General features: G+C 41.5%; 2 protein-coding genes across 2 annotated transcripts; both read right to left on the bottom strand.

The window, feature by feature from the left end:
• Window positions 1-109: 109 nt before the first annotated feature.
• zgc:77375 (uncharacterized protein LOC402927 homolog) lies at window positions 110-4893 on the bottom strand. The gene is made up of 9 exons (XM_018687685.2): window positions 4791-4893; window positions 3539-3730; window positions 3248-3360; window positions 2665-2758; window positions 2168-2198; window positions 1578-1752; window positions 1285-1461; window positions 1027-1204; window positions 110-725 (listed from the first exon to the last, which is right to left on the bottom strand). The coding sequence occupies exons 1-9, from the start codon at window positions 4845-4847 to the stop codon at window positions 528-530; spliced, it is 1215 nt and encodes a 404-aa protein (XP_018543201.1). The 5' UTR covers window positions 4848-4893; the 3' UTR covers window positions 110-527.
• Window positions 4894-7378: 2485 nt separating this feature from the next.
• isy1 (ISY1 splicing factor homolog) lies at window positions 7379-11860 on the bottom strand. Its single transcript, XM_018687654.2, has 11 exons — window positions 11724-11860; window positions 11159-11181; window positions 10806-10857; window positions 10656-10721; window positions 10468-10510; window positions 10266-10378; window positions 10012-10129; window positions 9811-9933; window positions 9474-9589; window positions 7823-7912; window positions 7379-7581 (listed from the first exon to the last, which is right to left on the bottom strand). The coding sequence occupies exons 1-11, from the start codon at window positions 11724-11726 to the stop codon at window positions 7474-7476; spliced, it is 855 nt and encodes a 284-aa protein (XP_018543170.1). The 5' UTR covers window positions 11727-11860; the 3' UTR covers window positions 7379-7473.
• Between the last annotated feature and the right edge of the window lie 1260 nt (window positions 11861-13120).

Here is a 13120-nt window from a genome sequence, read left to right on the forward strand (position 1 = left end):
ATTGAAACGTGTTGAACTTTTTTATTTTGTCAGATTAAATTCACCCGAGTTAAAGTGTCACGTCATTGTTTCTATTAGTAATAGTTCTAGTAAGTAGAATTTCTATCAACAGGTTTTCAGATGTCTTTATTTTACTTCAGTCAAATAAAAAGTGAAATGGTCCAGATGTTTTCAGTCACTGATGAATTAACAAATGTTAGAGATCTGATCAGTCGCTTACAGGTTCAGGGGTTAAAGTTTAAACTCAGCTCCAGGTTCAGGTGTTCACAGGTGCTGAACCTCTTCCTCCTCCAGACCATCAGCAGTCAGCAACAGTCTGAGAAACTGACACATTCACAGAAATAATGAGTCCAAAGTCTTTACAGAGTCTGTGCAGAACTGAGCTCTGTGTCTGTTCACACCTGTGCACACCTGCCTGCTACAAATCAGCAGGAATGAGGTGTTTCCACTGATCCAGTTATACACATCTGCAGATCAGATCGTGCTTCCAGGTACGGAGCAGGCACTGACAGGTCAGAGGTCAGGTGTCAAAGGTCAGAGGTCATGGAGCCCTCTCGCTTCAGCAGCAGGTCGACAGCAGCCTCCACATCCTCCACCACGTGACTCGGCTCTACGAGGCCCGGCTCCAGGACCAGGTCTCTGTGACCATGGAACACTGTTTCTGTGATGGCCGTGCCCCGGTCACTGGGCAGCGGGGAATGAGGGTTATAGACACCTGTGCACACCTGATGATAGGTAGAGGAGCTGTGTGTTAACAACAGACTGGTACTGTCATGGACTCTGCGTTATCCACAGTAAATATCCAGTGAAGAAGAGAAGCTGCTGGATCTGAGGGTTCTTCTTCTCCTACTGAATATCTACAGGTGTTCATTATCTTTAACCCGGAACTTTAACTGTTCTGCTGCTGTTCTGTTTCATTTTTGTATTTTGTTGTTTAGTTTCTAACTCATCAGACATTTGTTTTCCTCACTGACAGACAGAAATAATCAGATCTTATTGTTTTAACAGACCGGAACCAGTACAAACCAGTATGGAGCGACACTGAGAAGCAGCAGACACCAGCTCCTCCTCTGGGGCTGCAATCGTCACCTGACTCCCCGTTCCCTGGGCAACGAGCTTGGTGCTGGTCATCATGGCAGCCTGCTGCTGAGCCAGGTAACGGTTGTACAGATTAGCACCGTAGATGTCCGTCATCAGATTGTCGCTAGGCAACAAAAGGAAGATGGTTTGGTTACCCAACAGTGAAGATGGTGTTACGGACGGTCTTATGGACGGTTTGATTACCCGACAGCGTAGATGGTGGTTAGCTTGCGGTTCTGGTTCTGCAGCCTCAGCAGGTGCTCGGCGTACTGGTAGGTAAGCAGACAGGGTTTTCCCAGCAGTGCCTGGTACTGCAGCTCCCGACCCGTCAGCTTCCTGTAGACAGACTCCAGACAGAGCAGGAACATCCCATGACCAAACCTACGGCAACACAGGAGGGTCAAATCTACACCACCATCTCGACAGGAGGACATATGGATCACAGCCCATATCAATACCATGTAAACTCATCAGTGATTGATGTATTGATCAGTTACCGTGGAGACGGGGCCTCGGCCATCCACACCAGGTCCATGTTACAGGCCAGAACCGGCAACTGATTCGACAGGTGAGCGTTGTACTCACAACCAGGACTCCCATTGGTCAGCAGCACGTCAATCAACAGCTGCAGGTTGGTCTCCCACCTGATTGGTTCCCCAAACAGGATAATCGCTATGGCAACACAGGAAGTCAGTGAGGAAAAGTCAACAAAAAAGTTTAATGTTTCTTCATTTTTCTTTTGCTTCTGCTTCATTATAGTTCAACTCATTTATATTTTATTTTAAATCACATTTATCTCCTTGTGTTTTTGTTTTTTTCTCCATATTTTGTAATGACATCCTTTTGTGTCTTTTTAGTTTTAATAAATGGTTTTGGACAAAAACCTTTTCAATTACATAAAGATACTTTCATTTATTCAACCTTTATTAACAGAGGTTAGAGAGTCTTACTGAACCTGTGTGCTGAGTTAAAGAATTAAACAAGACAAAATATACAAAGGAATGAAGAAATAAATCAAACTACATAAAGTGTAAAGTTCTGTAGTTGTGTAGTTCATTGTGTATTTGTTGTGTATTTGTTGTGTTACCTTCTATTTTGGGCAGAGTCAGAGGAGACGACTGAAACAGAATAAACAGTTAAATCACAGACAGTCTCTGAGACACATCATTAAATATGAACCAGTAATAAATCTGATGGTCTGCAGCTCAGACCTCACACACTGTCACATCTCAAGGAAATTTCAATTGAACTAAGTCCATTTAGTTCTTAATTTAATAACTAAGTCCAGTTGCGTTCGATTGAAATTTCCTTGAGATAACTATGACCTGGATGAATGAGAATATTCACACACTGTCACATCATTTATTTTCCTTAACTTTGTTGATGTTGATGTTTTTATTTCAAAATGTTTCTTCACACTGACAAAAATCTTTCAAGAATAAATCAGGTACTGTAAGTAATATGGGTAGTTTGGAATAAAACTAAAATTGACTTTTAATTTGAGACTAAAAACACAATCAACACTGTTTACTATATATAACTCAGTCTGCAGGGGTCACTGTAGCCCACAGGTAAAGCACTCACAGGTAGTGTGGGTCTCCTATTGTGGTCCACCATGTCCAGCAGGGGATGCTGTTCTCTGATCTGCTCGATGCTCACAACTTTCTGAAAACCCAAACTGACAACGACTCAGTTAAGACTCAAACACACGAACCAGGAAAACTGATAAACTGTTGGTGCTCTCACAATCAAACACAAAAGCTGAACTTTTATACAAACTGTGAAACATTAAATCACATGTTCATTTATCATCATTGTTTATTATTGTTTATTATCCAGTGAGACACTGAGAAGTATTTATTTGATGTTTTTCCTGAGATTTTGAGGCCAAAATTTAAGTTTAATATTTTGTGTTCAAAAAATATAAAATATATTTTCTCTGTTTAAAAATAAAAACATGGATGAAACATTCATCCCACAAATACTGAGTGAGTTTGTTTTAAGTTTTACAGACATCCTGTTTATAAATGTTTTTAGTTACAGTTCCATTAGTGACCACGGGCTGAGTGGGGGCACCAACACAGATACCAACATGATTCATTATCTGTGGCTGTTGTGAACCTCAGAGGTCAGAGGTCAAAGGTCAAAGGTTGGCTGTGAAGGATACGTGTTGGCGATGTCAGTCACTGGTCCTTGTCCCGACACCAGGACACATTTATCATGGAAACTCTTCAACATTCGCAAAGGACTGTGGGAAAGAACCACCTGCTCTGGGGTGATCTACAGAGAGAGAGCAAGGACACATGACTGTGTTGGACCAATCACAGCACAGCAACAAATGAAACAAAATGTAACAATAAAATAAAAATAAAATTTAACCAATACAATAAATTTAATTATTATGGAAAACTAAAGAAAATAAAAATTGTCTCTCTCTGTCCTCCACCTGTCTGTGTACCTGGACGTCCAGCAGGTGAGACAGCTGCTGGGCCTTGTGATGTCTCTGACAACTTCCTGCGTTGGTGACAAAAACAACAGGAAACAGGAAGTTGTTGTTTTGGTCCAGAAGCTTCCTGAAAGCTTGTCGAGCCGCCGGGATCACGGAGCCACCGCGGAGCAGGACACCATCCACATCAAAGAGGATGCCAGCCTGGAGACAGGTGAGAGAGAGACAGGTGAGGGACAGACAGGTGAGCAGATAAATTATTTTCTGGCTCCAGTTTTCACTTGGTAGTTTTTGTTTCTTCAATAAAAATGACAAATCATTCTTTTATTAAAAACATTTTTAGTTCAGATGTTAAAAATATTTAAAATACAGAAGTGTTCTGTTCATCGACACAGAGTCACTGCTGCTACAGGAAACAACATCATACCTCAAAGATCTCATAGTCCCCTACAATCCCACTAGGACTCTGTGCTCCCAGAATGCTGGTTTACTGGTGGTTCCCAGAGTTTCTAAGAGTAGAATGGGAGGCAGAGCCTTCAGTTATCAGGCTCCTCTACTGTGGAACCTTCTCCCAGTTTGGGTCTGGGAGGCAGAAACACCCTCTGTACCTTTAAGAGTCAGCTTAAAACTTTCCTCTTTGATAAAGCTTATAGTTAGGGTTGGCTCAGGTTTGAACCATCCCTTAGTTATGCTGCTATAGGCCTAGACTGCACTGAGCTTCTCTCTCTCTCTCTCTCACTCTCTCTCTCTCTCTCTCTCTCTCTCTCTCTCTCTCTCTCTCTCGTATGGATTCATATCCCATAAACATGTTACTAACTCAGTATCTTCCCTTTCCTGTAGTATTGTGCTTCTGTCTCTGTCTCTTCTGTCTGCAGGTATTTCTGCTCATGGTGGGATTTGTTGGGTCTCTCTCTGTAAATACCTATTTTAAAGAGTACGGTCTAGACCTGCTCTATATGAAAAGTGCCTTGAGATGACTTTTGTTGTGATTTGGAGCTATATAAATAAAAAATTTAAATTAAAATAACAGAACTGAACAAAAACAAGAGTAAACAGTTAAGTTTGGAAGTTGCTCTTCATGTTTAAAGAATACATTTAATTGATTTCCCACTCTGATATAAAATGACCAACAACTGAAAACTTCTAAAACTTAAAAACCTAAAACCAAGTCCCCACAGGGAGAGGAGTCCCTATAAGGTCAGTGACCCATCAGGTTTATGTCCCTATAAAACACAAACATACAGAAACACACACACACACTGACCTGTCTGCTGGTTGACATGAATCTGAGCGTCTGCTGCAGGAAACCTCGACACCACATGACGTCTGTCTGTCAGCAAGCAGCAGCCTGCTGCTCATTTATACTGACTGAGCTGTGACATCATCGGGGGCGGGGCCACACTGCTGTCAGTCACACAAACCACAAAACAGTTATTTATCAATAAACACTGTCTGTGGCAGCATCTCATCAGCTAACAGAGTAAACAACAACAACAGCATCAGGCTGTCATGAAGAGAAAACAGGAAACAGCCTGATAGCGTCTCAGTGGTCTTGGTCTGCACAGGTGAATTCAGAGACCAGATGAGTCCAGAATGGATTCTCAGTCTTCAGTTTTGAGACCAGGTGACATCCTTCAGGTGCTGACCAACCTCTGCTCTTTATTCCACTCCCCAGGTAAGATCCAGAGCTGACTGGGTGTTTTCCAATAATCAATAATAAACAGTTTGACCCTGAAGCCCCGCCCCCTCAGCTCTGATCCTGATTGGTCCATGAAATTTTAAAAATCCATATGTTTTTATTTTTGTTTCCAGGTGTGAGGACGTTAACGTCAGAGTCTGGACTCAAGAAACCTCCGACCTGAAGGTGGCACTGCAGCAGAGTTATTATTGATCGTCCTGACCAACATTAATGTCACAGTCAAGCTGCTGGAAACAAACTGCATGTTTCAGCGCACAAACACAAACATGACAACAACAACAACAACAAACACTGACACTATTCCAGTAAACAAACAACAACACACAGAACCTGATCCAGAGAGAAACCAGCTCTCAGACCCCAAACTGTCATGTAGACTGTTGTTTATAATCAATAATCAATAATCAGTGATCAATAATCCAAGCCCTTTTATAAGATGGAAAAATACATTTAAATACTGAAACTCTGAGAACACGACACCTTAGTTACTGAGGCTGGAAACTGAAGAGAAAACCACACACACTCAAGACACACACATACACACACTGATTGAATGCGGCTGACGGCAGTTTTCTCTCACATGACATCACATGCAGCATTCAGCCATTAATCAGCCAATCACATGATACAGCAGCTGCCACCAATCAACCAATCAGCTGCCATATTGAAACCACATGATGAGCCACAGAGTATCAGACTTGGGCTGTGTTCGAAATGCCATACTAACGTTCTGCCTACTACATACTCAAACAGTATATACTGTATACTGCCTACTAAATGAGCGTTTAAGTAGGTGGCCGTTCACACTGAAGCATACTACCAGTATCCCAGAATGCATTTCACACCACCGGCGGCATCAGCAACAACTGGCGGCGATTTAAAGCAAATATTTTTCACGTTTATTGATCGTTTCTCTGTCCTTTTAGTACATTGGTTATTTTTTTAGGCGACAATATTGCCATATAGATTTATAATTTGTGTTCAGTTTAGTGTTATAAACTCCTGTTTATAAATCTGCTCTGAAGTTTTCGGAGTTCTGGGGAGAGCCGCTGGCCAGCCTGCCTTGTTTACTGCCGTTATCCTGGGTCCGAGGCTTCAGTTATGCCTCTTTCCAGCCACCTGTTGTCACTCACAGCAGGGAGACGACAGAGGCGATCGGCTCTTCGTCTGCGGTACATTATCCAGATGTACATCAATTCTGGATTTCCCTCAGAAGTATTAACACACAATCAAGTTTTAATCAGATTGCTAGCTCCCTAGTAAATTAATGTGATGTGAACTGCTAAGACTGGGGGAAAGTAAGAAAAAGAAAGAAAAGAAAAAGGTCTCTTTCATTAAAATCAGTTATTATTATTACTATTATTATGATGATTTTTATATATTGCTTATAAGAAGATCCGTCATTGTACGCCGTCTGACGGAACGCAATGCATTGTGGGGCGGTTGAGTATATCCAGTAAGATCACGGTGCATACTCTGAAATTCTTGCCGATTTAGTACACATCCGGGCATTTCTCGCGTACACAAAATTTGCATACTATGCAGTGTGAACACACTACATACTAACTTTGACGTCAGACTTAGTATGAATAGTACGTTAGTATGCGGATTTCGAACATAGCCTCAATGACGTGTCTGTCCGTCAGTCTGTGTTAATAAAGATCTTTGAATTTGAACGAGACAGACGTCACTGACAGATTGTATGTTCATTTATACGCAGTCTGTATATAAACATGTGTGATACCTGTTCACCTGTGGTGGAAAAAATACTCAGAACTGAAGTTAAAGTATCTACAGTAACTATACAGATACTCTATTACAGGTAAAAGTACACAGTAATCTGATTATTACACAGTCACATGGTGTTAGAGGATTATTACAGGTGGTGGAAACAGCTGAGGAACAACTCTAAGGTAAACATAGGATAAAGTTACACTACCTGAAAAGTAACTTATTAATGTACTTAGTTACTTTCCTACAGGAGCCCTTGAGATCTCAAGAAACTTTCCCAGATCTCACAAAACCTTCAGATTTCATTTTTCTCCATGTTCCTTCCTGCTGATGTCACTGTGCCTCAGTGAAGTGGCGGCCATTTTATTAAGATACAGATAAAATACAGAATCTCTATTGAAGAAAATCAACAAACACGAGAAGAATCTGAAAAATATTTTAGTAAGAAATTGAATTAATATTTACATCAACACTGTAACACAGAGACAGACAGACAGGTCAGAGACAGACAGACAGGTCAGAGTCCCAGCAGAGTTCTGGCCTCCTGACTCTGAGCCTGAAGCGTCTCGCTGGCGTAACGCTGCAACAACTCCATCTTCTTCCTCCTAACCAGAGCCTCCTCCACCTGAGAGACAGTCAGAGAGTGAGACATGTCAAACAGGTGAGAGAGGTGAGACAGGTCAGAGAGAGACAGAGCTGTCTCATCTCTGTCTGTGTGTGGGGAGTTGCTATCTTTATGATAAGTTACTTCAGTTTTAAGCCATCACTGTGAGGACATTTAGGTCAGTCTTAGTTCTAAGGTTCAGGTTTAAACCAGGTTTATGTTTGAGTCCTCACAGGTATAGAGAGATAAACAGGTGTCTCACCTCTCTCTGTGAGGGGACAGGTACATGTGCGATAAAGGTGACTCCTCCCTCCTCACCCTCCTGCTCCTCTCGGCTCTCCTCATCATCAGGCTGCACAGTGACACAAAACAAACACACATTTAGATTCGCCATCAGAGAAACCTGAAGCAGTCTGATCAGTGACTGTTGATCTGAACCTGAGGCACCTCCTGTAAGAACCTGAGGAACCTCCTGCAAGAATCGGAAGAACCTCCTGTAAGAACCCAAAGATCCTCCTGTGAATAACCTCCTGTGAGAACCTGAGGATCTGATTGAGTAGAGCAAGGTACTGCGGTGGATCGCACATGATTCAGACTTCACAGATAGTAGATTCAGTAGATTGGAAGCAGGACCACAAATATTTTGTGAGCTTTTTAAAAAGAAGGCCATCAAAAGCTTTCAGGATCTAAAAAATCAATACGGATTAGACAATCAAGATTTGTACAGATATCTACAGATGCAGCATTATATGGAGCAAAATATAAAAAAGTTTAATTTGGATGAGCTAGAGTCTGGAATTATTAAATTATTCATCTCAGCTTATGATTCAGACCAGGGCAAGAAATTAATCACAAAGTTATATAAAGAAATCAAAAGATTAAAGGGCAATAACACAACATATATAAAAGAAAAGTGGGGAAAAGAGGCAGGGAGGATGTTATCAGAGGAAGAATGGGTGATGGTAAATGAAGGACAGTGGAAAACCACATGCTCCCTCTCATACAGAGAGTATGGCTGGAAGAACATTGAAAGATACTTTATTACACCAGCACAAAAACCAACAGAAATCTCGAGATACACAATGTTGGAGACTTTGTGGGGAGAATAAAGCCAATCATTTTCCTATCTTTTGGGAATGCCCCTGTATTCTACCCTATTGGCAGGAGTTACAGAAGAGTATGGAAAAAATTGCAAATTGAAAGTGCAAATTCCACTTACATTTGAAGTATTATATTTGGGAAAAGAGAACCAGGAAATTACAAGGTCAGGAGAAAAATACATATTTCGAATAATGCTGGTGGCAGCTAAAAAAGCCATCACCAGAAAATGGTTAAAAACTGATGCACCAAAAATGGAGGATTGGGTAGAGGTAATGCTCAATATTTATAGAATGGAGAAGCTGACTTTCTCAACTAGACTAAAAACAGAGACTTTTAAAAATTACTGGGAAATTGGGTTAATTTTGTGTCTCCACTGAGAGCAGACTTTGTGCAGTAAGGACACTGTGTATGGTAGATTACTGATCCCCTTGGTTCAGGTTACAAACTTGTTCATTGGTTCATATGTTTATTATGTTTACCCTCCAACAGGAGAAAAGGGACAATGTAAGAGAGGTGGGAAAATAAGGACAGGAGTGTAAAAGTGTTTCTTTTTAGGAATGTTTTATAATGTTGGAAAATTGTGTATATTAAAATGTTGAATACTGATAGGTGGAATCAATTTTAAAAAATGTGGGGGACCTCCTGTAAGAACCTGAGGAACCTCCTGGGGTCAGAATAATGGCTGGAAAGTCAGAACCACCTGGTACAGGTCAGGTTCTGAGGACATGTTGCTCTGCAGGTGTTCTCAGGTGTACTGATGTCAGAGCAGCAGCTGAATGGCTGAGTGCGGAGCAGGTAAAGGGATAGTTCACCTCTTCACTGTGGATGGTGTAGATGCTCTCCTCCTCTTCCTCCTCCTCCTGTGGTTTCTCTCCAGACAGACGAGACTCCTTCTCTGTTCTCCACCTCTGCACTGCCTCCAACACAGCTACATACACATTACAACACACACACACATACAGAGTACATGTGGTGAATCAGTGATAGATTGCTTGATTTATTAGCACGTTGTACCTGAAAAGTTTCTTTACTGGGATTCTGCTGCCAGGTTATGATCTGACTTAATTATAAAGTAATATGACTGAATTATAACAGAATAATCTGACTGGATTATAACAATCTGATGACTGGATTATAAAATAACCTCACCTTGCTTCTCGTACTGTGACTCCAGAGGAAGCAGGACTCCATCGTCTTCATCTCTGTACCCATAATACTCTGCGTCCACGTCCTTCATCAGCTCAGCCCTCGTCTTCCTCAGTGCCGGGGCAGCTGGGGGTCACATGATGGGTGAGGACCAATCATCAGCAGACAGAGAACAGGGTGATATAATAATGAAAGTTTACGTACGCTCCTTCTCGAACAGCTCTCTGACTCCAGGCAGGTCTCTGGCTGCTCCAAAGTATTTATACCCTCTGTTTCCTGGTACCTCCTTCCCCTCGTGATCCAACATCTTCGGACCAACGCGCTGAAACAAACACATCAACGGACCATCATCTTCATCACTGATCACCTGATTATTACCTTAATTTACTGATCAATCATTGTGTCATTCACCATTTTATTCTTAGCAATTTTATTTATTGATTGATTATATTATTTACAGCATAGTCAGGTCCTCCCAGCTCTTTAATCCGAACCTCCCAGTGACCTTTCTCTCTCAGCAGTTTATTAATCTCATCATTCAGATCCCGAATCCTGAACTCCCCCAGACCGGCTGAAACCAGACAGACAGGTCAGAGACAGACAGACAGACAGACAGTAATAATCTCTACCTGTCCAGGTGTGTCTGTCAGGTAAACTCACCATTCTGGATCTGAGCCACTTTCTTTGAAATCTCACTGATGATCTGAAACACACAGATATATAAGTACTACAGTACACAGAGTACTGCAGTATTCCTGCAGTAGCAGCCAGTTATTATGGAACATTGTGTAGTACTCGGTGTGTAGTACTCGGTGTGTAGTACTCGGTGTGTAGTACTCAGTGTGTACCTGCCGTCTCCATTTTTCAGCTTTAGGAAGTTCACTGCACTCTGACGCCAGAAATGGTCTCCTCTCCTACATAGAGACAGACAGGTCAGAGAGAGACAGACAGGTCAGAGAGAGACAGACAGGTCAGAGAGAGACAGACAGGAGTCTCACCTTGACTTTTCCCTCCTCCAGCTGAGCCTGTCTGAACCGAGCCAAAGCCGTCCTGAAAGATCAGAGACACAGGAGAACATCAGGAGAACAACAGGAGAGCGTCAGGAGAACATCGGGAGAATGACAGAACAACAGGAAAATTACAGGAGAACGACAGGAGATATGGGGCCACAGCTAACGATCGCATTTAGTATTAATTGATCTGTTTTTATCGATTAATTTTCAATGAAACAGGGCTCTGACTAATTCCTGGTTTCTTCCGTACAAACTGACCAAAGTATCAAACAACCTGAAACAGAAACACAGCAGCTGAAACACAGAGAAACCACAGGTAAACAAACGTCTGTACTCACATCGCCTTCTCAGCGTTTCTCGCCTGTAGAGACAGAAACACACAGTCAGGACACAATAACTGAAAATAATCTGCTGATAATCAATACAATCTTTAATGTCTGTTAACACGTCTCCTGCTTCACCTACCATCATCTAACATCCCACAATACTTCACTCCCGATGACAAACACTTCACACAATAAGAATCATTAGTCTGGAGAATGAAACATTTTTGTTTAATGAAAAACTAAAATTTTTATTTAAGAATCAGAACTGGAGTTAGCGGGAAGCTGAGCTCACACCAGACTCCGTTCAAAAAACAGGCGTTTTTATCACGTCCTGTGTCTGAGTTCTGAGACTGAATGAAACAACGACAGGAAACAGTCTGAATTTATTAATCAAGTCTCCTGAAACGTTCGTCACCGAGTTTAAGTTTGATGAAGCTGAAACTTTTTGTCTTCATCTGTTGATCGTTCACTGATACAGCAGCTAAAGCTAACATGCTAACAGTCCCTGTCTCTGAGATAAATATTTAAAAGCTAAATTAAAATATGACTCAGACTAAATGTCCGCTTCGCTGCTCACCATCTCTGCTGCTGACTTGTATCTTTTTTATCAAGAATCCCCCGCAAAACTGAACAAACTTCAGCCTCAAACGATCCACACACGCCGACACTGACAGGAAGTCCGCCACCGACTTCTTCCCCTGTTTCCGGTCTCCCGATGGCTGTATCACTGCTCTACTGCCCCCTGCCGGAGGGGTCCACTCCCGCCACAGCGTTAGCCAAGTAAACTAAACTAAACTAAACTAAAACAACTAAAATGTGCATTTTACTGAGTTTCAGCCTTGAGGCCTTTATGTAAGATAAAATAATCTAAAATGTAAAAGAAAGTTATTTCACAAATAAAATACTTTACAATAAATTAACTATGAAATTTAAAAAAACACAATAAAATTAAACTTTATGATAACAGATCAAACTCAATGTGCTGATGAGGACAAGGTGATATGGTTGAAAGCTCCAGAGCAGTGATGAACTGTGAATCTGAGTCAGTGTTACTGTGGAGTTCCTCAGGGCTCCGTCCTTAGTTCGCTTCAATCAGAACAAATGAACAATAACATTATTATCATAATCTTGAGACAACACTCAGACAGACCTGACTCTGTTGCCACAGCTGAAGCTGTTACTGTTGTAAATACATAAAGTGCATCTTTATTTTATGACTCTTTGTCAGTGAACACAGAGGAAACAGACTCAGACTTCAGCTGCTTCTGATCAAATTGATAAATTCTTTAAAACTGTTCAACATATGAACACATTCGTCAACAGGGAAGAAAGTAAAAATACTCATGTCAGGGTCAAACATTAAATTTAAAAACTTGGTTTTGACTTAATAACTGTGACTTATCTTGTATTGCTACTGATATTAACATTTTTAATTTTTATCTCATAACTTTTCATTTATAATTTTATTTAAAATCTTATTAGTCTTTTTATGTTATGAGTTTTCTTCCTATTTTAAATTTCTTTACGTCAAATGTGAAGATCTTTGAGTTGTTGCAAAACAAACTGAGGGCGGTGCAGTGGTTGGCATTGTCACCTCACAGCAAGAAGGATCCTGGTTCGAGCCCAGAGGCCCGTACTACGAAGAGAAGAGAACCTCCTCTGGTTTAATTCAGCCCCCGTCCTACAGAGTCAGCCTCTCTCAGTCGTTGTCGTTGTGATTGGTTGCTCCACCTGTGGGGCGGAGCTTAGCTAGAAGTAACACCGGTAACGACTTAACCACGAACATAAACTAGCTCGGAGCAGTTTAGAGACGCAGCGTAAATTCCCATGGCAGCAGACGCATGTCCACCTTTCGTAGTACAGGTTACCCGGGAAGTTACACCTGACGTCACCAAGTTACTCCTGAAGTTACTCTGATAAGCCAGTAACCTCGCTTCGTAGTACAGGCCTCAGACCTCTGTTTTAATAACAGCT

The sequence above is a fragment of the Lates calcarifer genome, linkage group LG12, assembly GCF_001640805.2.
Source record: "Lates calcarifer isolate ASB-BC8 linkage group LG12, TLL_Latcal_v3, whole genome shotgun sequence".
NCBI lineage: Eukaryota > Metazoa > Chordata > Actinopteri > Centropomidae > Lates > Lates calcarifer.